Here is a 27,593-nt window from a genome sequence, read left to right on the forward strand (position 1 = left end):
CTCGCGCGCCGCGTCGCGCGCCGCCCAGTGCTGCAGCGCTAGCGTAGCGTAGTGTACACTGTACTCGTACCGTGTGGTTCCATATGAGGTTGGGCAGCGCGTGGTCTCTGTGGAACTGGTAGTAGAAGAGCGGCCAGTTGGCGGAGGACTTGAGGCGCTCGCGGCGGCGCCGCAGCACCACGGGGCGCTCGCGCGCCGCGTCGCGCGCCGCCCAGTGCTGCAGCGCTAGCGTAGCGTAGTGTACACTGTACTCGTACCGTGTGGTTCCATATGAGGTTGGGCAGCGCGTGGTCTCTGTGGAACTGGTAGTAGAAGAGCGGCCAGTTGGCGGAGGACTTGAGGCGCTCGCGGCGGCGCCGCAGCACCACGGGGCGCTCGCGCGCCGCGTCGCGCGCCGCCCAGTGCTGCAGCGCTAGCGTAGCGTAGTGTACACTGTACTCGTACCGTGTGGTTCCATATGAGGTTGGGCAGCGCGTGGTCTCTGTGGAACTGGTAGTAGAAGAGCGGCCAGTTGGCGGAGGACTTGAGGCGCTCGCGGCGGCGCCGCAGCACCACGGGGCGCTCGCGCGCCGCGTCGCGCGCCGCCCAGTGCTGCAGCGCTAGCGTAGCGTAGTGTACACTGTACTCGTACCGTGTGGTTCCATATGAGGTTGGGCAGCGCGTGGTCTCTGTGGAACTGGTAGTAGAAGAGCGGCCAGTTGGCGGAGGACTTGAGGCGCTCGCGGCGGCGCCGCAGCACCACGGGGCGCTCGCGCGCCGCGTCGCGCGCCGCCCAGTGCTGCAGCGCTAGCGTAGCGTAGTGTACACTGTACTCGTACCGTGTGGTTCCATATGAGGTTGGGCAGCGCGTGGTCTCTGTGGAACTGGTAGTAGAAGAGCGGCCAGTTGGCGGAGGACTTGAGGCGCTCGCGGCGGCGCCGCAGCACCACGGGGCGCTCGCGCGCCGCGTCGCGCGCCGCCCAGTGCTGCAGCGCTAGCGTAGCGTAGTGTACACTGTACTCGTACCGTGTGGTTCCATATGAGGTTGGGCAGCGCGTGGTCTCTGTGGAACTGGTAGTAGAAGAGCGGCCAGTTGGCGGAGGACTTGAGGCGCTCGCGGCGGCGCCGCAGCACCACGGGGCGCTCGCGCGCCGCGTCGCGCGCCGCCCGAGCGGGGCCGCCCGCGCGCGCCGCCCAGTGCTGCAGCGCTAGCGTAGCGTAGTGCTGGAAGGGAAGCATGATTTAAGCTCGGTGTTCATTATGTTTCGTTAGGCGAGCCATTGTCAGTAGAAAATGGCGACAAAACTAGAAATTGTACGCGATAAATGTTAAACTTCAGTACACATTTTGGATTGCGCACCTTTTTAGGGTTCCGTACCCAAAGGGTAAAACGGGACCCTATTACTAAGACTCCGCTGTCCGTCCGTCGGTCTCTCACCAGGCTGTATCTCACGAACCGTGATACAGACATTTGAAATTTTCACAGATGATGTATTTCTGTTGCCACTTTAACAGCATGTTACGTTTCAAACGTAACTGAGGCAATTTCTTTTTTTTTAGTTCGATACTCACAGTGGCATTGTAATAAAACAGGCCGTACGGGATTGTCTTCAGCGCCATCTATTCGCACAAGAGGGCACTTCAACACTTAGTGGCGAGCTGTTGCTCTAGAAAACATTATGGTTCTTATTTAGTATTAAATATTTTCTTTAGTGGTTGAAATATTTAGGTTTAATTCTTCAAAAATATTAGTACTCGGTATCGTTGGTCTTTTAATATGATAATTTTCAAATATTGTTTGGGACATCGTTTGCAATGCCTGGCAAAATTCCTGGGCTCTGAGCGTGGGTTTTTGTTTGAAAAAGTAACAAGAGAGGAAATTGATTGTCGAGCGCGATCAAGTCACTGAGATTTCCGCAGCCATGTGAGGAAGCTGGTGCAGATCTTCTCTGGTCGCTTTGTACGGGAGCCATCCCAGTAAAATATGGAAATACATCTCCACTTTTTGTAGCAAGGTGAGCCACAGCGCAAATCTTTATAGAAATATAGCCCGGTTTTTATAACGTTCGTCTTTACTGATTTTACATTTCTTTGTTACAGCAAACAGAACAATATGGCGTCCTACATTAAATTCCTGTAGGGAATTCTTAAAGAAATATTTTTTTATAAATGTCAGCAGTGTAGCATCAATCGCTTCACTTGAAATCCGGGTAAGCATTTGCGATTTTATTGTAGGAAATGTAACCTTTTTTTTTCGTCCATGTGTGTCGGATGACCGCATGGCCAATTTGTAGGTTTTCCTGTAAATGCCAGATCGGTGTGTCAGATTAGTAATTGTCCAGTTAATTTCAGTGGAGAATCAATCTTTTTTGATATTGGGTTTCAATATGTGGTTTTTTTCCCTTAGCTTTAATGCCGGTCCCTACCCTGGGCTTTTTCTTCGGGCACGTGTCGACGCCGGGCGTTGCTGTGGACCTTGGGCTGGAGCTTCGTGCTGCTCAGCGCGACGTTGGCGAAGCGGGCAGGCAGCCACCTGGACACGTGGCTGACGGTATCACCGCGTGTCACAGCGACTCTTGGCTGTTCCCCTGCGCGCCTCTGGAGTAGTGCGTAGCCACGGCTTCACCGGCTTCTGCTACGGACACGTGACTCAGGTGTGGTCAGATCTAATTTGTTATTGGCTCTTTCGGGCTCGTGATTCTTGTTGCGCATCGCGACGCGGGCGTGGTAGATAGGCGGTCACTTGGACACGTGGCTGACGGTTTCGGCACGTGTCACCGCGGCTTTTGGCTGCCACCTATGCGCCTCTGGCGTGACACGTGATTTAGGTGTGCTAGTATCAATAGACTTTAATTAGCTTCACGCAATAGTGGCCTCTTAATAAACTTCAAGTGCTCAGTGCATAATTAGTGCATAGACATAATAAACTTTAACTGAGACTGCGTGGCCAGTCCGATAGCATAGTAAGGTTATTTTCTGTATTGCCTTACTGTACTACTGTTTTCCTTGTGTAAAGCATTGATATTATATTTAATTGTCTCGAGCTTAAACAATAGTTTTCTTTTTCTCATCTTATTTTTACCTTTCTGTACGCTTTACAGCGTGCTGGCGCCCATTACTTCTCATTCTCCCTGTCTAAAATTAATTTTAGTTATTAAATAGATCTTTAGGAATATCACAGACGTGTAGTGTGACAATAGAGCGTCAGACCCACGAACCCTGAGTACCACTGATAGTCCATAGCTCTTAAAAACCAAAACACCAAAATAGCCTGTTACAAGCAAATACTAAAAAAATACGGAACCCTCGGTGGGCTAGTCCGACTCGCACTTGTCCGGTTTTTCTACTGATGCATTGGTTAGCCAGAGAATATTAATTAATAACCTAAGAATAAAAAGTACAAACACGACACACACGCTCGTCTGTTACGTATGATCAATTTACTGATAAAAATGATGTTCAACTAAATTTTGATGCATCTCTCGGCGACCGATCGTAAGATCAGGCATATCGTGAAATTCCTAGGCATATCGTGAATAGGGCTCCCGATATCCGTGCTACACGCCAACCCGTGTATCCGTGTTCTTAGCCCCGGCGGTGCTAAGCCTCCGAATTACACGAACCCGTCAAGATCCGTTCCCGTGTAGTGCGTTCGGCTCCGGATCTACGCTCGGCTCCGGAGCCGCGGACTTCGGCTTCGTTCGGGTATTCAATACACGGCGCCGGCGGACCGACTCCTCCGGCCGGTTCGAGTTTAAACAATATTTAAGAGGTGGTATTCTACTGGTGGATAATGTCTTGATTTATTTTGTGAAAAAAAAATATGGAGGTGTTGCTGAAATGTAATTTAGTCGAATTATATTAAATTATATTAATTGTATATTAAATGTTACTGCTTGTAAAAATGATTAAATAATGAGCATGTAGGTTTATAATAAATATTAAGATACTAGAGTCAGACCAAGAATAGTCTGCAGTGGATTTGATAGCCCACGCAGTGGAAGAGTTATTTTAAACGTCATACTTTGTAACGTTGCACGTTACTAATATGTACGTAATTGAACTAAACATAATCTTAAACTCAACTAACACTTAAAATAATATAAAAATTTTACCTTCCAATAAAATTATTATTATGTTTCCTATCCACATCGGATATCTTCATTGAGAGAGTAACGCGATCGTTGACCAATGATGCCGCTAGCGTCTATGTAGTCGCTCCGCCCCACGCCGTGACGTAGTTCCGCTTCCACTTCCTGCGAACCGTTGCTCGCTTCCCGCTACTCGCCACCGCCATGTCATTGTTGAGGAGAAGTACCGTCGGCATAAAAGTAGCCTAGTAGCCTGCCAGGAAGGCATTACTCAGATATCCGATGTGGATAGGAAACATAATAATAATTTTATTGGAAGGTAAAATTTTTATATTATGTGTTCCGTACTCCACATCGGATATCTTCATTGAGACCTGTTTATTATCTCCTGGTGGCGAGTTAGCGGGCGCGCAAGCGATAGGGCTACACCTACTGTCATATATAGAACTCAGAGAAAGAATAAATATGTATACACCATATTGCAACCCATGAAATCACAGTGACTCGTTATAATGTGAATTACAGGAAATTGAGAATTGAAATTGTAATCTCAGGTTCGAATCTGACGTTAAACTGGTTTAAGAGAATTCTCATTCGAAATCGCATCCGGTCCGCAGAATCTCGGCGAGTCATGTTCCCAATTAACATAAGCGAAAATATCGCTAAGTGAATAGCTTTCCAGCCAATTTAGTTATTAAGTACATCGTGGATCAAAAGCAATCGTAGGCGAGGCCGGCTTGGATGAGACTGTGGCTGAAAGAAATAAGCGAAGTGTCCCCTAACATTTTGTGTAATTCTCGCAAGGTGACGTACCCAGACTACCTACTTATACTGGGTCTATACTTTATTCCGGAGCTTCTAAGAGTCCAGTCGGTAAGACACGTTATCTGGTTTAGAGCCGAATTTCGGACACAAAATAATAGCGTTAAAGTTATCTATGTAATTGCCCGGGCTACAGTGTAGTAGAGTAAGGTCATTGACCCTGCGGCCTGATGCTAACAGCAAAAGTGCGGCAGCTATTCTATCGTACTTCTTCTAACGTACCTAACGTTGTAGGGCTATTTAAATTAGGGCAAGTAGATGTCTCGCGTCCCAAGCTCGTGCTTTGGGAGGCGCTGGTCTCGCTATTAATGGCGTTGGAAGAAGGCATAGTGTCCGATAGTGGTTCATACACAGCACTTGTGAGAGGCTTATGAACGAGTATCGTTCTGAAAGCTAACATGAATAATAGAAATAGACGTCTGAGATAGCTCGCTACTTCACTGGATAGAGGTACCTGGCAGTTGATCTTATTTTTGATGCACCATAAAGACCGTTTCTACATTGTGGCCGTACATGCAGCCTAGACAAGGGGACGATCTAGGGGCTCCCGTTACTGTTTTCTATACAAACACAGTACCGGAATCGGGAATATCCAGTTCTTCCATATTAGTGAGACAGTGACAGTTGCGTTTCGTTCGCTACGTAGCGTTAGACCTTGGCATGTTATATGCATGCGCCAGTCACGCCAGTAGCGGATGTCACTCCTGATCCCGCCAGCTCGGTGTTGGAGCGTCCTATCTGACAGGAGCTACGCCTCATTCTTAAGGTCGTTGACTCGTAAGGGAGGGCGGTCTGACGTTGTGTTTACTAGGACCGCCAGTAAATTGCAAGCTTACCACAGCTGCTTTAAGACTCCTTATCACGCCGTCGCAGTACACAGACTAGGCTGGGAGGTGGAGACATCCATGCCAAGTCTCACAGGCAGCTGTCAAAGGTCGTGGTAGCAGTTCAATGAGTCTGTTAAGAAATACCGTGGCACAGTGCGAGGGCTCTCGAAAGCGGAGGCCGGCCAACAAGGCGCCTGTCAGGTGAAGCCAGTCTCGGCGGCTGCTGGGCGCAGCTGCCACTCGGGCGCGCAGTGACTTCTTGATAAACCGTCGCCCTCGGGGGTTGTACCGACCTGGCAAGTAGCAAGCAACCAGCGCGACCTGTAGACGATCTGCTGGCATCAGCAGTTTTTGCGACAGCCGTAGTAACGGAAGGGATGTAGTGTCGCCGTCGTTTTATGTATACTGTACCGGTGCGGTTGTATGTTTACACTTCTGTCGTCAGCGCTGCAGATGCGGCCCGTTAACGGTTACTCTTCGCTGAAAGGGCCTTACCTCGTACATTGTCTACCAATATTGGAGATTGTAACGGACTGCTTGCATAAGATGAGGAAGAAAGTGGTGCGAGGCTTTCGGCAGCTCCGTGTTGCTGGGGACTGCGAAGGCTTCACCTTCCTCCATGAACTAAAGTTTGCGAATTTGAGACTGAACAGAAGGCATTGGGTCTCATTTCTGCGAGAAACTCTGCAGCAAGGCAGGCCTGTATGTCGTGAAAAAGAAAACTTTCAATCGGTGTGTTGTGCCGCGTGTCCCACGTGATGTCTAGGAGCGTGATGGTCTAATTCGCTTTATCCGAAGAGACACCCTATATCGAGTTAGTATAGGGCATCGAGTTAGTAGCATGCTTTTAAGGAAATCGAACTGATGAAATCAAGTCTAAAATCGATTTTGGCGCTTTGCGTAACAAAAGTGTTTCGATAAAGTCGAATATAGACAGATGGAAACTGCTGGAGTCCTCCTGGCCCCTTTCTCTTAGCACCGGAAACTCAAGCTTGTTCAGGCGCAGCGGGTTTATTTGTCCCATTTTGTTTATTATGGCTTTTCGCACGAGTTCGTCTTTGTAAGACGGAAGTTAAGCTGGAGAGCGCGAGCAAGCAGAGATAATTATGTGAAGTCTGCAGACCTTTTCGATGCCTTTCACCTCGGTTTCGAGCGGTCGCACAGGGCCTTGTCGCTAGCTGTTCTCCGGTTGGACCACTCCATGGCCTCGAGAAGTCGTAGGAACTTCGAAGCGACACAGCGAAGTCGATCAGCACCTTTATGAAGCCCGGGAACACGACGTATTTTCCTCTGAGTATCGACATATCTTACCGCTTTCAACTCCGGGCAGTCGAGCCGCACTAGGACGGGGCTCTTTACGACCTTGTCTGCCGTCGCCGGAGGATTCTTTACCCGAAACCAAGAGCTTAGCGGTCTGTTCGTGCTGTACCATACCATACCTATACCTGCACCATAGCTATAGGCGCCTGCGTACCTCAATGGAACCATGTGGACAGGACAAAACTGATACTGTGGCGCCCAGCGAGCAAGGGACGACATCGTCGTAGTTGCAGCATCGGTGGACAGCATCGGCGTGATTGTGGCAACCGCCGCCGCTCGGGAGGCGCCGGTGCGTGGAGCTAGGGGCGCCATCGTGGCGGCCGGCTCGGGGGGGGGGGGGTGGGGCACCGGTGCCTGAGGCCGGGCGGCTCATGGCGGCCGCCACTGGTTCGGGAAGCGCTGGTGCGTGAGGCGAGGACCCATAGTGGCGGCCCGCTCTAGAGGCGTTGTCGCGTGAGGCGGGCGGCTCCATCGTGGCGGCCGCCGCCACCGGCTCGGGAGGCGCCGGTGCGTGATGCGAGAGGCGCCATCGTGGCGGCCAGCTCGGGAGGCACCGGTGCATGAGGCGGTCGCCGTCTGGCTGGCTGGTCTGGGAGGCACTGCTGTGAGGCGAGAGGCGCCATCGTGGCGGCCAGCTCGAGAGGCGCCAGTGCGCAGGTGGTGGTGCCATCGTGGCGGGCGGCATCATCGTGGCGGGCAGTGCCATTGTGGCAGCCGCCGCCGCCGCGTCGATGCGTAATGCGAGAGGCGCCATCGTGGCGGCCAGCTCGGGGGGCAGGCGGCGTCATCGAGCGGGCGGCGCCATCATGGCGGCCACCGTCGCCAGGCTCAGGTGCGAGAGGCGCCGTCGTGGCGGCCAGCTCGACAGGCGCCGGTGCGCGTGACGGACGTTACCGGCACGGGAGGCGCCGATGGCTAGGCTCGTAGCTGCACACATCATCACGGCGACGCTGTTGCCCTCGGCGGTGCCATCGTGGTGGCCACCACCGGCGCGTAGGTCACCAGCGGCGTCATGACGGGCGGCAACCAACGCGGCGATCGTCGCTGTACTCGTAGCATTTCCACTGCTTACACGTAACTTACCTTCCTTCCGCTAGAGCAGTCGGGACGCAGAAGCGGTCCGCCTTCACCTTGGCGCGATCCACCCGCGATGCGCCCGCAGCTGCAGGAGCGGGCGTGTGACGTCTCGCAGAGCCACGCGGATCTCTCGGAGTCCCGCTGGACTGGAAGCGTCCGCACCGCAACTGCAGCAATAGGAGCGGGCGTGTAACGTCTCGCGGAGTCCCGCGGACTGGAGGCGTCCGCACCGTGACTGCAGCAACAGGAGCGGGCGTGTGACGTCTCTCGGAGTCCCGCGGACTGGAGGCGTCCGCACCGCGACTGCAGCAACAGGAGCGGGCGTGTGACGCCTCTCGGAGTCCCGCGGACTGGAGGCGTCCGTACCGCGACTGCAGCAACAGGAGCGGGCGTGTGACGTCTCTCGGAGTCCCGCGGACTGGAGGCGTCCGCACCGCGACTGCAGCAACAGGAGCGGGCGTGTGACGTCTCTCGGAGTCCCGCGGACTGGAGGCGTCCGTACCGCGACTGCAGCAACAGGAGCGGGCGTGTGACGTCTCTCGGAGTCCCGCGGACTGGAGGCGTCCGCACCGCGACTGCAGCAACAGGAGCGGGCGTGTGACGTCTCTCGGAGTCCCGCGGACTGGAGGCGTCCGCACCGCGACTGCAGCAACAGGAGCGGGCGTGTGACGTCTCTCGGAGTCCCGCGGACTGGAGGCGTCCGCACCGCGACTGCAGTAACAGGAGCGGGCGTGTGACGTCTCGCCGAGTCCTGCGGACTGGAGGCGTCCACCGTGGCCCGCAGCGTCGCGGTGTCTCGGAGTCACCTTGGACGACAGCAGAAGACGCGGCGCGCGCGGGCGGGGGCGGGCGCCGGGCCCGCGCCCCCGCGCCGGGGGACGGGGCGCCCCGGTCGCGCCGCAACTAACAACACGAGGTACTCCCAGGCTACTGCCTGAGAACCCTCCTTTAGTGACGAAGTAACTTCTAGAATATCTTAAACTGGCTCACCGGATGGTTCGAGACAATCCAAACCTCCTTATCAGCGAAGCGCGGCACCCGGCAGCGGCGCGCGCAGGCCGTCCGCCGTCGCGCCGCCCCCGCCGCCGCAGGCACGATGACCGCACGTTCCCTCTCCGATGCGGAGCGACTTGTTACCACTTGTTAACAAAAACCACTGACGCACTTCCTACTTCGATCTCGAAAATGCGAGTTAACGGTAACGATTTTAGCAGCATGGAATGCGAAAATTAATTTAGCAAGAAAAAAGTGGGTAGAATCGAAAAGCACCGTTCGATGGCTTCGATCGCGAGACCGCCAAAAGACTAATAGTGGCGATCTCTGCCATATCTCACTATTTTAATCGACCGAGCTTTGGATCGGAAATGTTAAAGCACCATGCTGCAAAAATATACGCAAAAAATATTTGCGGACCATCGGTCAAGACGGTCGACGAAACAATGACATGGCGGTGGCGAGTAGCGGGAAGCGAGCAACGGTTCGCAGGAAGTGGAAGCGGAACTACGTCACGGCGTGGGGCGGAGCGACTACATAGACGCTAGCGGCATCATTGGTCAACGATCGCGTTACTCTCTCAATGAAGATATCCGATGTGGAGTACGGAACACATAATAAATACCTAAATAAGAACTGTAATCATAGGCTTACAATGTAGATTTAACCAAATCAATACGTTAATTTATGAAATGAACGTATTGATTTGGTTAAATCTACATTTTTTTTCAATCGCAATTTCTATGAAATTATGACGTATAAATGACACTTGCACTGCGTGAGCTATCAAATCCGCTGAAGACTTTTTTTTGTCCGACTCTAGTTTTTTCTCACATTCCCACTTATTACTTAGATAATTTTTATTTCGTGCGAAGTTCATAGAAATGTACACGTGTAGATTAAGATAATAATGGTTTGCGGGCGGCACATGCAATAAAATAGCCGTGGTAATTTTGACACAGGTATTTTACCCGGCATACCTCTTGTTTGGAAAGTTAAAGAAGTAGCCGTGCTGTTTTACAAACAAGAATTGGATTTTTTTCAGTTATGGATTTTTTAAGATTTTAGTTTGCAACTCAGTCGGTCAAAGTTTCTAATCTTAGTTCCGCTGTTTTCATTTAGTCATACCTAGTTGTTGCCGTTCTGTTTTTTTTTTTCGTTTTGTTCCCCCCGCCCAGCAAATTTAATCGAAACCGTTAAAGCCATTTCCGAGATGCTCGAAAAATAGAAATTGAAAAAATGAAAATGAAAAAATGAAAATGAAAAAATGAAAATGAAAGTTTATTGGTAACAATAGTAATGGTTACAGGTCTGTTTAGTTAAATAGTACATTTAGTATTTGAATATAATGGAATTGCTCGTTTAAAGGTATAAGATTCTTTGGTTTTATAAAGAACGCGATCGATCGCCATCGTCACTATACGTCGAGAACGGGCCGGACCCGTGTGTAATTAATATCCGTGGATCCGGACACACGGGTAACACGGGTACACGGATCTTAATTGCACGGATCCTAATTATCCGTTCCGAACGGGCCACAAATCCGGTGCCGTGTAACACGAGAACGGGGCCCCGGCAACGGGTACCCGAAACCCGGACCCGACCGCGAGCCCTTGAAACGTGAAAATCTTTGACTCGTTCCCAGAGTCGACGAAGCCCCACTACGTGGGGCTCCTATTTCTGGGCAGTTTGCCCTTCGGGCATCTGAAGCAACCTAACGAGTCTATCCTACCTATATATTGGTTTAATGTGACTATCCTCAAAACAATACACAGGAACATTACGATCTGCCTGATCTTACGATCGGCCGCCGACACATCAAAGCTGAATGGATGGTAACTAAAAAAACGTTCAGAATTATGATACATAATTACATACAACTTTTAAATGTAAATCCATTTATGTATCTCACACGAATCATACAATAATACACTTAAACGTTCTTCAAAAACACTCAAATCAACCTTTCTGGCTCTAAGATTTCTAAAAGTGGTTTAATTATTTCTATTGAGTTTCGTCCCGATTCCAACTTTAAGATACGTCAGTTAATAGATCTAGGAAATATATGGATTAGATATGTCAGTGTCAAATGTGACGTTTCTTCAAACAAAAACATCACTTTTGTCACTGACACATCTAATCCATATCGTTTCGAGATCTATTATATCTTAATTACTCGTAATGCATGTTAATTATAAGATGTAATAATGTTTTGAAAAGATGTGTCCCGCCGAGTTTGTTGCCGGTCCCATATTGGGATACCCTCCTCCAATTGAGGGGGGATTTAAATCTTCTCGGGGCAGAGGTGTACGGTTGGAGCCGGTAAAGGTTTATTTGACGTTCATAAGCGCATTGTAATATGCCTACTTGAATAAACTATTTTTTATCTTTTTATCTTATCTTTTATCTATTAATTTTATAGACGTATCTTAAAGTTCGAATAAGGCTGTAAGGCTCTGTTTCTGAAAAGTTTGCCCACACGATCCACTCATGGATATGTATCTAATCTATAACATATAACACTTCCAAACACCCAAAAAGTGTGTGAAATTAGATAAACCCCCAAACCATGCAGTCTTACATGAATGGGTGGCTAAAAACAAAAATATATTATTTTATAAAAAGTAGTCGCATGGTTTCAGGTTCTTTACTATTCTCGTAACCTATGTAATAACGTGTATTTTCAGCGGATCTTTTTTTTCTTCTTCCTGTAATATTTTTATCGGGCATCTGAAGCAACCTAACGAATCTACCTTACCTATATATTGGTTTAATGTGACTATCGTCAAAACATTACACAGGAACATTATGATCTGCCTGATCTTACGATCGGCCGCCGACATATACACACCTCTAGATGTTTCTCGACGTATTTGACCTGCCGCTCCAGCGCCTCCCAGTGCGCCGCGCGCGGCTTCACCGAAGCTTGTGCTAGCTCCAAGTTGTCTCTCTCGTTTATCCGGTCTGCTTCTAACGCCGCAGCTGGTACCGCCACTGTTACACACATAGCCAATATATATACACACCTCTAGATGTTTCTCGACGTATTTGACCTGCCTCTCCAGCGCCTCCCAGTGCGCCGCGCGCGGCTTCACCGAAGCTTGTGCTAGCTCCAAGTGGTCTCTCTCGTTTATCCGGTCTGCTTCTAACGCCGCAGCAGGTACCGCCACTGTTACACACATAGCCAATATGTACACACACCTCTAGATGTTTCTCGACGTATTTGACCTGCCGCTCCAGCGCCTCCCAGTGCGCCGCGCGCGGCTTCACCGAAGCTTGTGCTAGCTCCAAGTTGTCTCTCTCGTTTATCCGGTCTGCTTCTAACGCCGCAGCTGGTACCGCCACTGTTACACACATAGCCAAAATATATACACACCTCTAGATGTTTCTCGACGTATTTGACCTGCCGCTCCAACGCCTCCCAGTGCGCCGCGCGCGGCTTCACCGAAGCTTGTGCTAGCTCCAAGTTGTCTCTCTCGTTTATGCGGTCTGCTTCTAACGCCGCCGCAGGTGGCGCCTCTGTCGATTCGAGGAAAGCCAGAAGTCCGGAGGGCTAAAATTAAATATATTTTTTTATCAAATTAAACAAGAGGTTAAGAGATCTTTTTTGCTTTTTACAAGCATTTAGTTTCACCTGACCGTTGTCTGTCTGTGTGTAATCAAATCTTGCAAGTTAAATTTGATCCACTTCCCGGTTTCCGATTGAGCTGAAATTTTGCATACAATACGTAAGTCGGGTGACAATGCAATATTATGGTGTCATCGAGCTGATCTGATGATGGAGACCGGAGGTGGCCATAGGAACTATGTGATAAAACAACGAAACCTAACTGTGTTTGGGGTTTTTAGAATTGTCTCGATGAGCATTAGTTGTCCGTGGAAAGAAAAGTACAGTCAACGATAAAAACTTGTACCAAAAATGAAATTTTTGCCAAAAACTTATTATGCACGTTTCCTACTTTGTTTGAAAAGGCGACTGGACTGGGTAAATTTTATTTTAGAGGGTTACATTAAAGCTAATCTCATTTCAACAAACCAAGATTATATGATGGATAAGGCACCTAACGAGGAAACATATATCACACACGTATGTCTCTGGCTATCTTACTAAAACTTGAAACTCTGAAACTGTTCACATATGCAAATATGTGCCAAAGTGCAAACTTTGGGCGCTCAGATATAACAGAATGGCGACTAAACTTGAAGATTAATATAGAAAAAGATACTCACCATGATTCGTTTAAGTAAATTATGAGCTGGTGCATGGTCGACTAACCAAAGCGCCACCAAATGCCTGGCTAGATGCCTGTGGTGCAACCTGGCCCCAGCATACCTGCGACACAACAATGATTGGAACGCGTTCATTATTACAATATTATTAACCCATGGCCCAGACCTGTGTACAGTCGCCATCAGATATATCGGAGCGGCCAAGGTGCTCACAAATATCTGAACACGCCTCTGTTGTCAGGGAGTTAGAGTGCGTGCTCAGATATTGTGAACACCTTGGCCGCTCCGATACATCTGATGGCGACAGTATGTACAGGATGGAAAAGTAAATCGTCCCTTGCTGCTGAAAAGGGTCTTAGGAGACCTTGCCTAACTTTTTAATTTAAAATACTGACATTTGCAGATTTTGGAATAAAATTTCAGTAAAATAACAAAATCGACAATTTCAAAATATCTTTTTATGGTAATCGACTCCATTTATATACAGGATCAAAAATTTCTTAGACACCAACCTAGGTTAACACGTTGATTGCCAAGCCAAAAATGGCGAACATACCGAGATGGCCAACGAATGTCGAATAGGTAAATCCCTTCTCTAGTGGCCAAAACTAATGCCATAAGCCAGTACGCTACGGCCACCATTTTGCGGCGCGAACAAAACTGTATGGCTTTATCACGCGACATCGCGTCATCGGCCACAGGGTAATGGACTGCATCACGCGACGCCGCGTGATGTGGCAATCAACGTGATAACGAACTAGAAAATCCACAATTGAATAAATGTTACTTACAATGCTGTGAGCAGATGTCTTGGTAATGCCGCTTCGGCCAACGCTAGCGCTTGCATTCTAGAGCCAACGCCCGAACCGCCTTCCTCGACCAAAGCGCGAAGCACTAGACCTGCGCCTTTCACTATAGCCATTGATGGGTGCTGTAAAAAGTTATTGAATTAGAAATTGCATATTTAAAATATTTAAGTAGGATAAACTACCCATTGACAGGCATTGAAAGTACAGTCATTGACATCTATTCTTGTAGGGTGATGACCCTACAAGAATCATCAATGATGATTGATGACCCTGATCAGAGCTGTTGTTGAGGATTTGAATTGCAAGACGCTTTTTTTCCCTAGCGTTTTATCTAAAAAAAAGCAGTATGAACGGTCAGCGAACAAAAATTAGTAAATTGTATTGTGTGATGCACAAATGGAAATACTGTACAATCTGAACATCATCATCTTTTTAGGGTTCCGTACCCAAAGGGTAAAACGGGACCCTATTACTAAGACTTCGCTGTCCGTCCGTCCGTCCGTCTGTCACCAGGCTGTATCTCACGAACCGTGATAGCTAGACAGTTGAAATTTTCACAGATGATGTATTTCTGTTGATGCTATAACAACAAATACTAAAAAGTACGGAACCCTCGGTGGGCGAGTCCGACTCGCACTTGTCCGGTTTTATCATATGGGATTAACAAGTACAAATACATTTCTTGCGCTCGAAAATAGTCGATCGCTAATCGCTTTCACTGCCGGTTGGGTCTGACTAAATCTTTAAGTCGTCTCATATTCTTTGTACAAAGATATACAAGTACCTCAAAGAGTTTAAAGAGCACTCGTCCTCTGTTGGCGACCATTTCGAGTAGCTGGTCGAACTGCTTGCCATCCGTAGTTTCACTGTACGGCACGCATAGCGCGAACGTGAGGAAATCCAGCATGGCCGCCACGACCAGCGCGCCGCTTCCGGCAGTCTGTAAAAAAATACATAGTCAATAAAGCTGTCATGGCTTTGTTACTGACATACTTTGACCATATCAAACTATTAAGCGATGAGAGCCTAGTTACTTAGATTGGGCATTTTCCGCAAACTAACTCCAGGATAGAAGCTTAGAGCACTGAGTTAATTCTTAGGCTTAAAGAGTACTTAGCCAAGTACCGACTTTGAGTACTTAACTCAAGGTCGTTCAGTCTTTGCGCTGCTTCTAAGGCTTGCGTGTCACTAAAAACTACTTTGAATCATTATCATGTTGTACTTACAACATGCTCCGCCCACATGGATAACAATCCCTCCAAGAAAGGCTGAGTTGCCAACATGGAAGCATTATTCAGCTGTCGCTGCCGTAGTTCTGGCTCGTGGTGCATCGGCTGCATGAGGGCGCAAGCCGCATCCAGAGCCGCGTGCGAACAAGCTGCCGTCGCTGTAACTTGTTGGTATCTTTTGTATAATACTCACAACATGCTCCGCCCACATGGACAGTAATCCCTCCAAGAAAGGCTGAGTAGCCAACATGGAGGCCTTATTCAGCTGTTCCTGCCTCATATCTGGCTCGTGGTGCATCGGCTGCATGAGGGCGCAAGCCGCATCCAGAGCCGCTTGCGAACAAGCTGCCGTCGCTGTAACTTGTTGGTATCTTTTGTATAATACTCACAACAGGTTCCGCCCACATGGACGGTAATCCCTCCAAGAAAGGCTGAGTAGCCAACATGGAGGCTTTATTCAGCTGTTCCTGCCTCAGATCTGGCTCGTGGTGCATCGGCTGCATGAGGGCGCAAGCCGCATCCAGAGCCGCGTGCGAACAAGCTGCCGTCGCTGTAACTTGTTGGTAACTTTTGTATAATACTCACAACATGTTCCGCCCACATGGACAGTAAACTCTCTAGAAAAGGTTGTGTAGCCAACATGGAGGCTTTATTCAGCTGTTCCTGCCTCAGATCCGGCTCGTGGTGCATCGGCTGCATGAGGGCGCAAGCCGCATCCAGAGCCGCGTGCGAACAAGCTGCCGTCGCTGTAACTTGTTGGTATCTTTTGTATAATACTCACAACATGTTCCGCCCACATAGACAGTAATCCCTCCAAGAAAGGCTGAGTAGCCAACATGGAGGCTTTATTCAGCTGTTCCTGCCTCAGATCCGGCTCGTGGTGCATCGGCTGCATGAGGGCGCAAGCCGCATCCAGAGCCGCGTGCGAACAAGCTGCCGTCGCTGTAACTTGTTGGTATCTTTTGTATAATACTCACAACATGTTCCGCCCACATAGAGAGTAAACCCTCTAGAAAGGGTTGTGTAATGTGTAGCCAACATGGAGGCCTTATTCAGCTGTTCCTGCCTCAGATCCGGCTCGTGGTGCATCGGCTGCATGAGGGCGCAAGCCGCATCTAGAGCCGCGTGCGAACAAGCTGCCGTCGCTGTAACTTGTTGGTATCTTTTGTATAATACTCACAACATGTTCCGCCCACATGGACAGTAATCCCTCCAAGAAAGGCTGAGTAGCCAACATGGAGGCCTTATTCAGCTGTTCCTGCCTCAGATCTGGCTCGTGGTGCATCGGCTGCATGAGGGCGCAAGCCGCATCCAGAGCCGCGTGCGAGCACGCCGCCGAGCCGCGACGCAGCGCGCCCACCACGGCCGAGCCGATCCATTCGCGGAATCTGGAAAATGGGATAAGTAACAAACATGCATAGTTTAAAAAATCATCTGCACAAATACGCAGGTAATATTACACACACGGTGAACACGGCGACGCTAACGCAAATAAAAGCCTCATGTTAGCTGTAGGTATGTGTACCTCTCGCCGAGAGTCTCGGCACCGCTCCGATCCAATCGGAGAAGCGTGAGACGAGACAAGGAACAGCGAGATGAGAAGGGAGCAGCATGTACACACTCGTTCTTGGCCTGTCTGGGGGTCCCTCGACGTGCTCTCCTCACCTCTAGCTCAAAACTGGCATTTTTATAAATCTACCAGTTATTTAACTCTTGTGGTCGGTCAAGTAGTTACTTGCTGGTTTTTAGTTCTTACTAAAAGGTAAAAGGTAGTTTAAAACTGGCATGACTCTTTTATCGATTTTATACCTCTTGTACAGTCAAGGAATTTAAATTCCGACCCATTTCATACTTTGTCACAGTGACAATCAATATGAAAGCCGCTAGAGACCTCATACGGTTGTCACTGTGACAAAGTACAAAATGGGTCGGAATTTAAATTCCTTGACTGTACTATTAATAAACTCTTTGCTATTACTGACATAATACCTACAAATCATCAATTCATCACACAGCCACCTCAGCGCATGAAACAGCGCCTCTAGCTTTCTCGGAGGCACTTGCAGCGTGACTGCTCCCGAGCGCATTTAGCGCCCTGTACACACACTTAGCAGTCTATTTTGTTTTCATAAAGCAATACATACCCCGGCAACGCAGTAAAAGCAGCGAAACCCACTTTGCTCGCACACAGCCGCCTCAGCGCATGAAACAGCGCCTCTAGCTCTCTCGGAGGCAACGTAGCGCTTGTAGCGGTGCTGTTCACGAGAGCGCTCAGCGCTCCCGTTATCAGCTTCTCCTTATTCTCAGCGAATAAGCGCTGAAAATAGAAAACATTAAGACTCACGTTCTTGTTTTTACATGCTACCTATTTATTAAGTCATTTTTGGTGAAACATGGACAAGAACATTCCTATGAGTAACTATATGATATGCATATTATAAGTAAAATTAATATCTGATTTTCATGGTTTCTTACTTATAACTTTTGGCGGAAGGTAGTATGATTTGTAAATTCTGAACAATATTTTATTTAAGCACATATTGAGCTTGCCACCAAAAGTTATGAGATATAAAAAAACAATGTCCTAAAGCATTTTACTGAAAAAAGTATGTCAATGTTTTTCTTGATGAATATGATACCCCTTTGACCAAAATGCAAAAAAATGTGTTTTATATCCCTGTGTTTAGTGTACCTACATAGCAAGCTATTGTGAGCCTTGTGCGCAAACTGCAAGGTTTAAATTGAAGTGTCAAATACCCAAAAATATATATAGGGGACTTACTATATCCCATGTAAGTATCCGCCACAACAGGGAAGGGGCCTACAAGGCACAAACAAATCAAAATGGCAAACAAAACACGATGCAAACGAAAATATACGATGCATTATGGGCAGCGGGTGGAGCATGCAAGTAGATACATGTTTACAGGTAAATAATATAGTTTACAGTACATATAATGCTACTTTATCGCCCTAGTGCGGTAATTAGCACAATACGTGCCTATGTCGAAAATTTAAAGGACCAACCAAAGAGAATTTAAAATAGAGGACTATTGCCAAAGTAAATTATGTAGTCAGTACATTTACTGCCATCTTTCGACACAAATGTATAAAACATTTAGAACGCCATTTTTAACAAATTTAACACATATCAGTGAAGGAATAAGGATCAAAGGCAAATGGCGTTCTAAAAGTTTTAATCATTTGTGTCGAAAGATAGCAGTAAATGTACTGACTTTATCCTCCTAAGGCCCAGTCATACAAATGCAAAATGCCAAATTTGCCATAGAAATTTGAACCTACAATGTAAGAAATAGAGTTGATTTTGCGTTGTTCAAAAATTTAACGAAACAAAGCAAAAGCAATTTTGTTCCAATCGAATATGATTTAAATTTCATTGAACTGAATAAGTACTATAGGTAGGACCTTGGGACTTAGGAGGATATAATTTACTTTGACAATAGTCCTCTATTTTAAATTTTCTTTGTTTGATAATTAATACAAATTTTGTTTAGAAATAATATAGACTTAATTAGTATGGTAAGATAGAAAATCAAATGTATAAAAACCATTATGTGAATTAAAAACTACATTTCACTGAGATATGCATTATAAGGCACTTGTCCCACCGCCGACGATGAGCGATAAGCGAGTAGAACGATAAACTAGAAACGAGTGGGCGAGCGGCGAGAAGCGAATGTTAGCTCCAATAGTTTTGTAGCTCGGCTATAGGCGAGTGTTCGAGTGCGACGGGCTATTACTCGCGTCACTCGCTCGGGCGGAGCAGCGTAGCCGAACACGCAGACTGATTGGTCTCGCAGCTTGAGTTCTAACTACGAAGCGAGCATCGCCGAGCGAGTACATACCGCTGAGCTGGTTTTATCTTATCGCGGCGACAAACTAGTAGAGCGAGTGTTCTCGCCGGCAGTGTGAACAGCCAGCGATGAACTATTAATATATGTGTCTCTTTTACTAACACAAAATCCTTATCTTTTGTTCGTTTCTTGGGCGAGAAAATCGCCGATAGTTAATCGCTTACTCGCTCTTGGTGGGACAAGTGCCTAACTTATAAGACTGGTTTTTGATGAATTTACGTTCACTAAAAATATAAATAACAAGCAAAGTTAAGACAAAAAAAAAATCATATTTAACTAAAACTACTCTAACAATGCTACGTGTTATACTATTCATTCATCATCATCATGCACTAGAAAAATCATGTTAGTAAAAGCTTCTCAAGTCCTGATTTAGAGTAGCAAAACTTCGGTGAGACACAGACATATTAAATACATTAAAACGGGTCACTCAAATCGATGTCTGCGCCGGTCCACCAACGCGAGCTCCCGGTGATACTCCTCGGCACAGAGTGAAACATGTCGAGCGATTTTCGACGACGTGACCCGTTTTGATATATTTAATATCCTGATTTGCGATTCAAGATATTACGATATTAGTAAAAGCCATTATCCGTGACACTGACACTATACACTGAATGGTGGCGTACAGTCAGCTTCAAATAGATAGTGACGGTGTCCCGGAATCCAGGACAATTTCCACTTCGATAGCTAAAATTTTGGGAGCAAACGAAAAAGCTGGGCTTTTCAAACAGCATTTAATGACAGCTAGTGTAAAAAACAAAAGGTAAAACAAAATACCGTAAAACATAGACAAAATATATAAAAAGTAAATAACATATAAAACCTCGAATTAGTCCTCGACAGACGGTCTGAAGTAGCATCAAGTACGAATAGATAGAAATATTGATATATTCCGATATATTTAACCACTTTGGCCGTCACTATCTATCTGATGCCGACTGTACTTGACTTTATGATGAAGGTAATTAAAGAAATAAACATTCGTTTCTGTACAAAATGCAGTCACCTGAAATTATATCTTACACGATTTTTTTTATTTGTTGTTTTTTAAGCGTACCTATCATATATTTTTGCGCGTTTTAATGTTCGTGAAAATTTTGCAGGCTTTACCAATGCTCATTGCTATTCCCTTCTCTTCTCACTGACGTAATATCAAGTTGTCGAAGAGAATCAAAATTCAATCATAAATTTAAAGCTTTAAGGTCGTTTTCTGGCTGGCATTTTTGCAATCGAGTAAATAATAGTATGTACTTACATCAGCACTGACGGAATAGTTGAGTCCGCTGTAACCGACATTAGCGTTAAAGCGCTCGATCACCTCCGCTCGCGTCATGCCCACCGGGTTCTGGAATAATCTGTGGACAAATGTGTTGCACTTAGGACTCTATGCTTTGGTAATAAAGTACAATCACGAGATGTGTTTTTTTCGTTAGCCTAGTTTAGCACCCCACTGCTGGGCAAAGGCCTCCCCTCCTTTCCTCCACTCAACCCTATCGTTTGTACGTTCCCGCCAATCCGGATTAAATACGTCCAAGTCGTCCCGCCATCTCCTTTTTGGTCTGCGTGCACCCCGGCTAGCGCCATCTATGGTGTTCCGTGTATGGTGTGTGGGTAACGATTACATATCGTAAATTGTGTAAACATCCCAACGTAACTTAAACCGCAAAAATGCTGTAGATTATTGCAAATTTCCGTGAAATTTGAAAGGGCTACGGGCTATAGACGAATGACAATTTCATTATATTTTATTGTTCTTAAGAAATAAATTGACTGAGAGCTGTCTTCTTTAATGAACTGTTCCCAATAGGGGGTATTACTCCAATGTTCTGCCGCCAGAGTGTAGCACTAAGCTAGCTAGTAAACCATAGAGTAACTTATACATACTGTGCCTTAAACTGTTTTTGACGAAACGCGAAAATCGAAATTTGGTTATCTGCATCTTTATCCCTCGAATATGCAAGAGTGGTAGAGAGATTAGATAACGAAATTTCGATTTTCTTCGCGGTAGACACCCCGATTGTGATGGACAGTGCTAGTGGCACCACCTACGCAGAGTTTTGCGTAATGTTCCCTATTTGAGCGAGATGCAAGTCCGTGGCATACTTTAACTCTGAAATGGATACCTGAGATGGTTGGACTCTGTCTCCTCATCTACAGGCTGGTGAGACGGGCCGAGCCGGGGTGTCTTTATACTCTGTGGTACTGTTAACCTGCGTTCTTTACAAACGTCTCATACGGTACTTGCTTAGTCTGTGGCACCTTGAAACATGTTACCTGAGATGGTCGGACTCGGTCTCCTCGTCGACAGGCTGGTGCAGGGGGCCGAGCCCGTAGCCGCGGGGGGTGGCGCCGGAGCGTACGTGCACGTCGCGCTGTCCGGCTGAACGGACGCTGTCCAAAAGTGACGCTAATAACGCGTCTCTGTAATGGATACCTGAGATGGTTGGACTCGGTCTCCTCGTCGACAGGCTGGTGCAGCGGGACGAGCCTGTAGCCGCGGGGGGTGGCGCCGGAGCGCACGTGCACGTCGCGCTGTCCGGCGGAACGGACGCCGTCCAAAAGTGACGCTAATAACGCGTCTCTGTAATGGATACCTGAGATGGTTGGACTCGGTCTCCTCATCGATAGGCTGGTGCAGCGGGACGAGCCTGTAGCCGCGGGGGGTGGCGCCGGAGCGCACGTGCACGTCGCGCTGTCCGGCGGAACGGACGCCGTCCAACAGTGACGCTAATAACGCGCCTCTGTAATGGATACCTGAGGTGGTTGGACTCGGTCTCCTCGTCGACAGGCTGGTGCAGCGGGCCGAGCCTGTAGCCGCGGGGGTTGGCGCCGGAGCGTACGTGCACGTCGCGCTGTCCGGCGGAACGGATGCCGTCCAAAAGTGACGCTAATAACGCGTCTATGTAATGGATACCTGAGATGGTTGGACTCGGTCTCCTCGTCGACAGGCTGGTGCAGCGGGCCGAGCCTGTAGCCGCGGGGGGTGGCGCCGGAGCGTACGTGCACGTCGCGCTGTCCGGCGGAACGGACGCCGTCCAAAAGTGACGCTAATAACGCGTCTCTGTAATAAAATAGATACAATATTTTTTTAATTTTTAACAAGCAGAAACGTCTGCGAACGATGCTATTAAGCTTAGAATAAATTTAAAAGCGGAAAAATTACTGTCCTGGGTGAGACTTGAACTATCCAGAGGCCGTGAGTTCAAGTCTCACCCAGGACAGTAATTTTTCCACTTTTAAATTTACAATAATTTTATATGAACGACGACAAAACGAGATCAAAGATTTATAGGAAAAAATCTTATACCTTTAAACAAGCAATTCTTTTACATTTATTTATATATATATTTCGGGAATCTCGGAAACTGCTCTAAATATTTCGATGCAATTTGCTATATAGGGTTTTCGGGGGCGAAAAATCGATGTAGCTAGGTTTTATTTCTGGGACAACGCGCATTTTTGAGTCTTTACATGTTTTCCGCACAAAGCTCGTTCTCCCAGATATTATTAGCTAAATAAACAAATAATGTGTTTGCTTGCGTGACAGAACTTGACTTTAAGACTGTATACGTATATCAGTAGCGGCGAGTACAATTAAGTTTCCAACTTCACAGGAATCGAGCCCGCCTAATTTGAAACGGTTGAGCACCTTGACCTTTTAACCGCCATAGAATTTTTCATCCAGCGTGCTCGTGTCGCCGACGGTACGAAGTTACACGAAGTTTCGTCTTATTTATCAGAGCGCGGCGCAATGAGCCTCATTTTGTTTGTCTTATATGTATATCAGTCTACGGCGGTTAAAAGGATAAAGAATCTTAAAGACACAATCGGGTCACAAGAGTCAACACCATTATGAGCGTTCCAACTGAATATCTAGCGACCAAGGAGGAGTTTTGGCCGAAGAGTGTCAAGTTCCGGCGGTTCCGCGGCCGGCTCCCTGACATTGCGGGGTTGCGAACTGCATCGCAGCCATAATTGTGTGTTTTTAGTTTTAAGATGTATTTTATAACAATATGTATGCTAGTTTTAAGGTATTTATCTATGGGCCAAGAGTTGTCTGAAAATAAATATTTTCATTTCATTATTAAAGTTCAGGTTATTCGAATACGAATTTCTTACCTTTCACCAGCCATGTAAGTACGCGTCTGTCCATTCATATACTCAATGGAGAACTTCTGTGGATGATCCCGGTCTCTCACTAAAGCGAACACGTCGCTCAGAGGACGAAGGCACACGACCTGAAAGAAAAGTTTTTGTTTGATAAAAACATTTTCAATAATTTTTATGTCTACTGGTCAAGTACCTACAGTCGCCATCAGATATATCGGAGCGGCCAAGGTGTTCACAATATCTGAGCACGCGCTCTAACTCCCTGACAATAGAAGCGTGTTCAGATGTTTGTGAGCACCGTGGCCGCTCCGATATATCTGATGGCGACTGTACACTCGACAATAGACATCAAGAAGATGCCATGCCAAAACCTTATGCGTAGTTTAGCTACAGGTTGCAATTGTTAAATGTAATCTGTACAGTCAGCAGCAGAAGTTGCTAAGCGGGCCAGGTGTTCAAAATGATCTTGACGCGACTTTATTGTTAAGAGAATAAGAGCGTGTCAAGGTAATATTGAACGCCACGCCAGCTTAGCAACTTCTGCTGCTGACTATACACTAAATACAAGAGATTACTATATCCTGTAGGTTGCAATGGTATCATCTGGGAGATCTATAAGCTATATATGTCTAAAATAGTTTTGTGAACTATGAACAAGTCTGTATCTGTACACACCGAGTAGGTCTGCGGATCTCGCTCCAAGATGCAGGTGTCGGACAGACAGAGCGTGCGCCGCATCGGCTCAATGTGCCGCGCTGGGTTTATTTTGTGAACTATGAACAAGTCTGTATCTGTACACACCGAGTAGGTCTGCGGGTCTCGCTCCAAGATGCAGGTGTCGGACAGGCAGAGCGTGCGCCGCATCGGCTCAATGTGCCGCGCTGGGTTTATTTTGTGAACTATGAACAAGTCTGTATCTGTACACACCGAGTAGGTCTGCGGGTCTCGCTCCAAGATGCAGGTGTCGGACAGGCAGAGCGTGCGCCGCATCGGCTCAATGTGCCGCGCTGGGTTCACTTTGTGAACTATGAACAAGTCTGTATCTGTACACACCGAGTACGTCTGCGGGTCTCGCTCCAAGATGCAAGTGTCGGACAGACAGAGCGTGCGCCGCATCGGCTCCATGTGCCGCGCTGGGTTCACTTTGTGAACTATGAACTAGTCTGTATCTGTACACACCGAGTACGTCTGCGGGTCTCGCTCCAAGATGCAAGTGTCGGACAGACAGAGCGTGCGCCGCATCGGCTCCATGTGCCGCGCTGGGTTCACTTTGTGAACTATGAACAAGTCTGTATCTGTACACACCGAGTACGTCTGCGGGTCTCGCTCCAAGATGCAAGTGTCGGACAGACAGAGCGTGCGCCGCATCGGCTCCATGTGCCGCGCTGGGTTCACTTTGTGAACTATGAACTAGTCTGTATCTGTACACACCGAGTACGTCTGCGGGTCTCGCTCCAAGATGCAAGTGTCGGACAGGCAGAGCGTGCGCCGCATCGGCTCCATGTGCCGCGCTGGGTTCACTTTGTGGACTATGAACTCGCTCAGCGAGGTCTGATGTTGGTCGCCGCTAGAATAAGTACAGACAGCAATTTTTCGGTAAAAATGTATGGAAAATCTGGAAAACCTAGTTGAAATAATTAAATTGATTGATTAATCAACTGTCTCAATTAAAACCGCATGTTAATAGTTGAATTGTTTGCCAAATGAAAATTAGAGTATTATTCTGATTTCGACACTAGCAATTGCAATAGCAGTTGCATTATACATACAATTACAAAGTATTCTACTAGGTTACAGACAGTATAAAAAGTATAACTCGAATAATTCGATTTGACCCACAATCTGACGCAACAATAACTCATCGCGTAACATTGTATTTAGACAACCACAATGATGTTAGATTAGACAAAGACAGCTTCATTATGCGGCTCTCATGATTAAAACAAACATCACTAATTATGCAATTATCAAGTCTGCAAAAAGTATGAAATGTATGAATCACTTTCATTTGGCATTCATTGTTAAGCCTTTTATGCTTTCGTGCAATACATTTAAAAATACATAATCTAATAGTATTAGACCGTAAAAAGTCTGCAGCGATTTTGAGAGCCCACGCAGTGCAAGTGTAATTTTAAACGTCAAACTTCTATGAAATTATGACGTATAAATAACACTTACACTGCGTGGGCTATCAAATCCGCTGCAGACTTTTATTGGTGCGACTATAGTGGCTCTGCAAGGTGTAGACCTCGCGAACCACTATAGCTCCTCCATTTTGAAAATCAAAATCGATATAAATCTATCACGTTTATTGTACTATGGAGTAAAATGCCTTAAGTAAAGATTTCTCATACGTCATCTCGGTCAAATCGGTAGCTTTTAAGGTCCTCTATCATTGGCTTTCATTTGATATATGTATTTCATTTAAAGTCGCTGAGCCAACGGAGTAAGTAAGTAAATATTAATGTGAGGGAGATGCGCTGAGAGTAATATATACATATTTATTCATATATACATACAACGAAACATACGAACTTTTAAAATCTGTTATTGGTATACACCAATAACAGATTTTAAAAAGTTCGTTTAGGTTCTGCAGTTTTAAAATATGTAAATAGCCGAATTATTGAGACAGGAAAATCAATTTGTCCTAACGGATGTAGGTACGTAATTAAAAAGTTACACTTTCCTGTGAAACAGCGTATGTAATTGTATACGACATTGATAATTCCTGTTTCATATAAACAGCAATACTCTCCGACCATTTGACCACCCTATTTCCTTTAGAATAAGGTTTAAAATATATCAGTTCGACGACACAACTAGCAAGGTCAAAAGATAAATGACTCAACCGTAAACATGCTAACGGTTCGGTTTGCTCCGAATCGGGAGTTCGTTGACATCATTAACTTATTATTTAAAATAACTTTGTTTTTACTGACGAAAGAAGAAAGGGTAATAGGGTAATTCGCCAGTAACTGGCCACTTTTAGTAAACCTTAAGGTGTATTCGGGTAATACCGAATGTCGGATAATTCCGAAATTCAGATGAAAATCACCCTTAATTCCATCATAATAAAAGTCTCTTTTTGGAATTATCCGACAGTTTTCGACATTCGGAATTACCCGAGTAAACCTTAACTTTAAAATTAAAAAAATAAATAAAAATTAAATAAATAAAATCGTTTGAGCTACAATGATAAATAAATAAATAGACATAATTAGGGTAATTCGCCAGTAACTGGCCACCCTAAATTAAAAATAAATTCTATAGAACAAGTTCTATAAGTAAATTGGAACGAATTTCGTTTGTTTTAAACATCAATGAAACAAAAGAAATGCTACTTTATTTGGTTCATGAAAGGTTCAAATTAGATTATAACGAATATGTACATTCTAATGTACATTTAGTTTCACGAGGTTAATAGGCCATTGATTTGATAAGAAAAACTTGTCAAGCAAAAACTTTGAACAAAGCAGACCTATTCCTTCCTATAAAGTATAAACAAATGATAAGAGTTAATGAAACCATAATCAAACAGGAAATGGAAATATGTACCAGGAATTCTAGTTTCATTCCAATTGGAATCCATTAGGGCAATTTTGTTTGAAGTTGTACTACACTTTTATTTCAAACAGAGCCTTATTATTAGAACCTTAATGGCTCCTCTACACGATGGGCCAGCGCCGGCCACTCCAAGGGACGCATTTATGCGTTAGAGGGAGCAAGTGATATTGCTATCTCATTGTACCGCATGGCTGCGTCCCTTGGAGTGGCCGGCGCTGGCCCATTATGTAGAGGAGCCATAACCTTTTGACCGGCAACGGCGTCACCTGACGCGCGAATGTTTCAGCCCAATATCAGCCGTGCATTCCGATAAGGTTTCATGACGGGTCGCGCACGCTAAGCGTAGCGTTTAAGGGGTTAATTTATTATCTTTTATAAGGCAGAGGGAATATATTTGATTTTGAACTTTATCTCGAAGTGATAGGGTTCAATTTTGCATAATTTCTGACACCCTTATGCCTTAACCAGGGTTAACAAAATGACAATCTGACAATAAATAGTACCTAAAACTTAAATTTTGAGCGCTAATGCTCCACATCAGATATCAGAGATAACCCACTTTAATATATTTTATCATTTTGAATCATACTTATCAAAAACCCGGTCAAGTGCGAGTCGGACTCGCGTTCCAAGGGTTCCGTACATTACTGAATTTTTAACA

The 27,593-nt window shown here is 46.3% G+C and overlaps 1 protein-coding gene and 1 long non-coding RNA gene across 2 annotated transcripts in view; one reads left to right on the forward strand and one right to left on the reverse strand.

Moving 5' to 3' along the window:
- LOC134672129 (uncharacterized) overlaps positions 1–27,593 on the forward strand; it is a 144,827-nt gene that overhangs the window by 34,563 nt on the left and 82,671 nt on the right. The window lies entirely within an intron of this gene.
- Positions 1–27,593, reverse strand: part of LOC134672111 (dnaJ homolog subfamily C member 13) — a 61,936-nt gene that overhangs the window by 31,758 nt on the left and 2,585 nt on the right. The window contains exons 5-15 of the mRNA XM_063530024.1: positions 24,797–24,932; positions 23,375–23,493; positions 22,170–22,316; positions 20,511–20,610; positions 17,522–17,694; positions 16,558–16,765; positions 14,933–15,088; positions 14,131–14,270; positions 13,340–13,442; positions 12,486–12,662; positions 1,006–1,203 (exon numbers count right to left, since the gene is read on the reverse strand). Coding sequence (XP_063386094.1) covers positions 1,006–1,203; positions 12,486–12,662; positions 13,340–13,442; positions 14,131–14,270; positions 14,933–15,088; positions 16,558–16,765; positions 17,522–17,694; positions 20,511–20,610; positions 22,170–22,316; positions 23,375–23,493; positions 24,797–24,932 — 1,657 coding nt within the window. The remainder of the gene's footprint in view (positions 1–1,005; positions 1,204–12,485; positions 12,663–13,339; positions 13,443–14,130; positions 14,271–14,932; positions 15,089–16,557; positions 16,766–17,521; positions 17,695–20,510; positions 20,611–22,169; positions 22,317–23,374; positions 23,494–24,796; positions 24,933–27,593) is intronic.

The sequence above is a fragment of the Cydia fagiglandana genome, chromosome 16 (genome assembly GCF_963556715.1).
Source record: "Cydia fagiglandana chromosome 16, ilCydFagi1.1, whole genome shotgun sequence".
Taxonomy (NCBI): domain Eukaryota; kingdom Metazoa; phylum Arthropoda; class Insecta; order Lepidoptera; family Tortricidae; genus Cydia; species Cydia fagiglandana.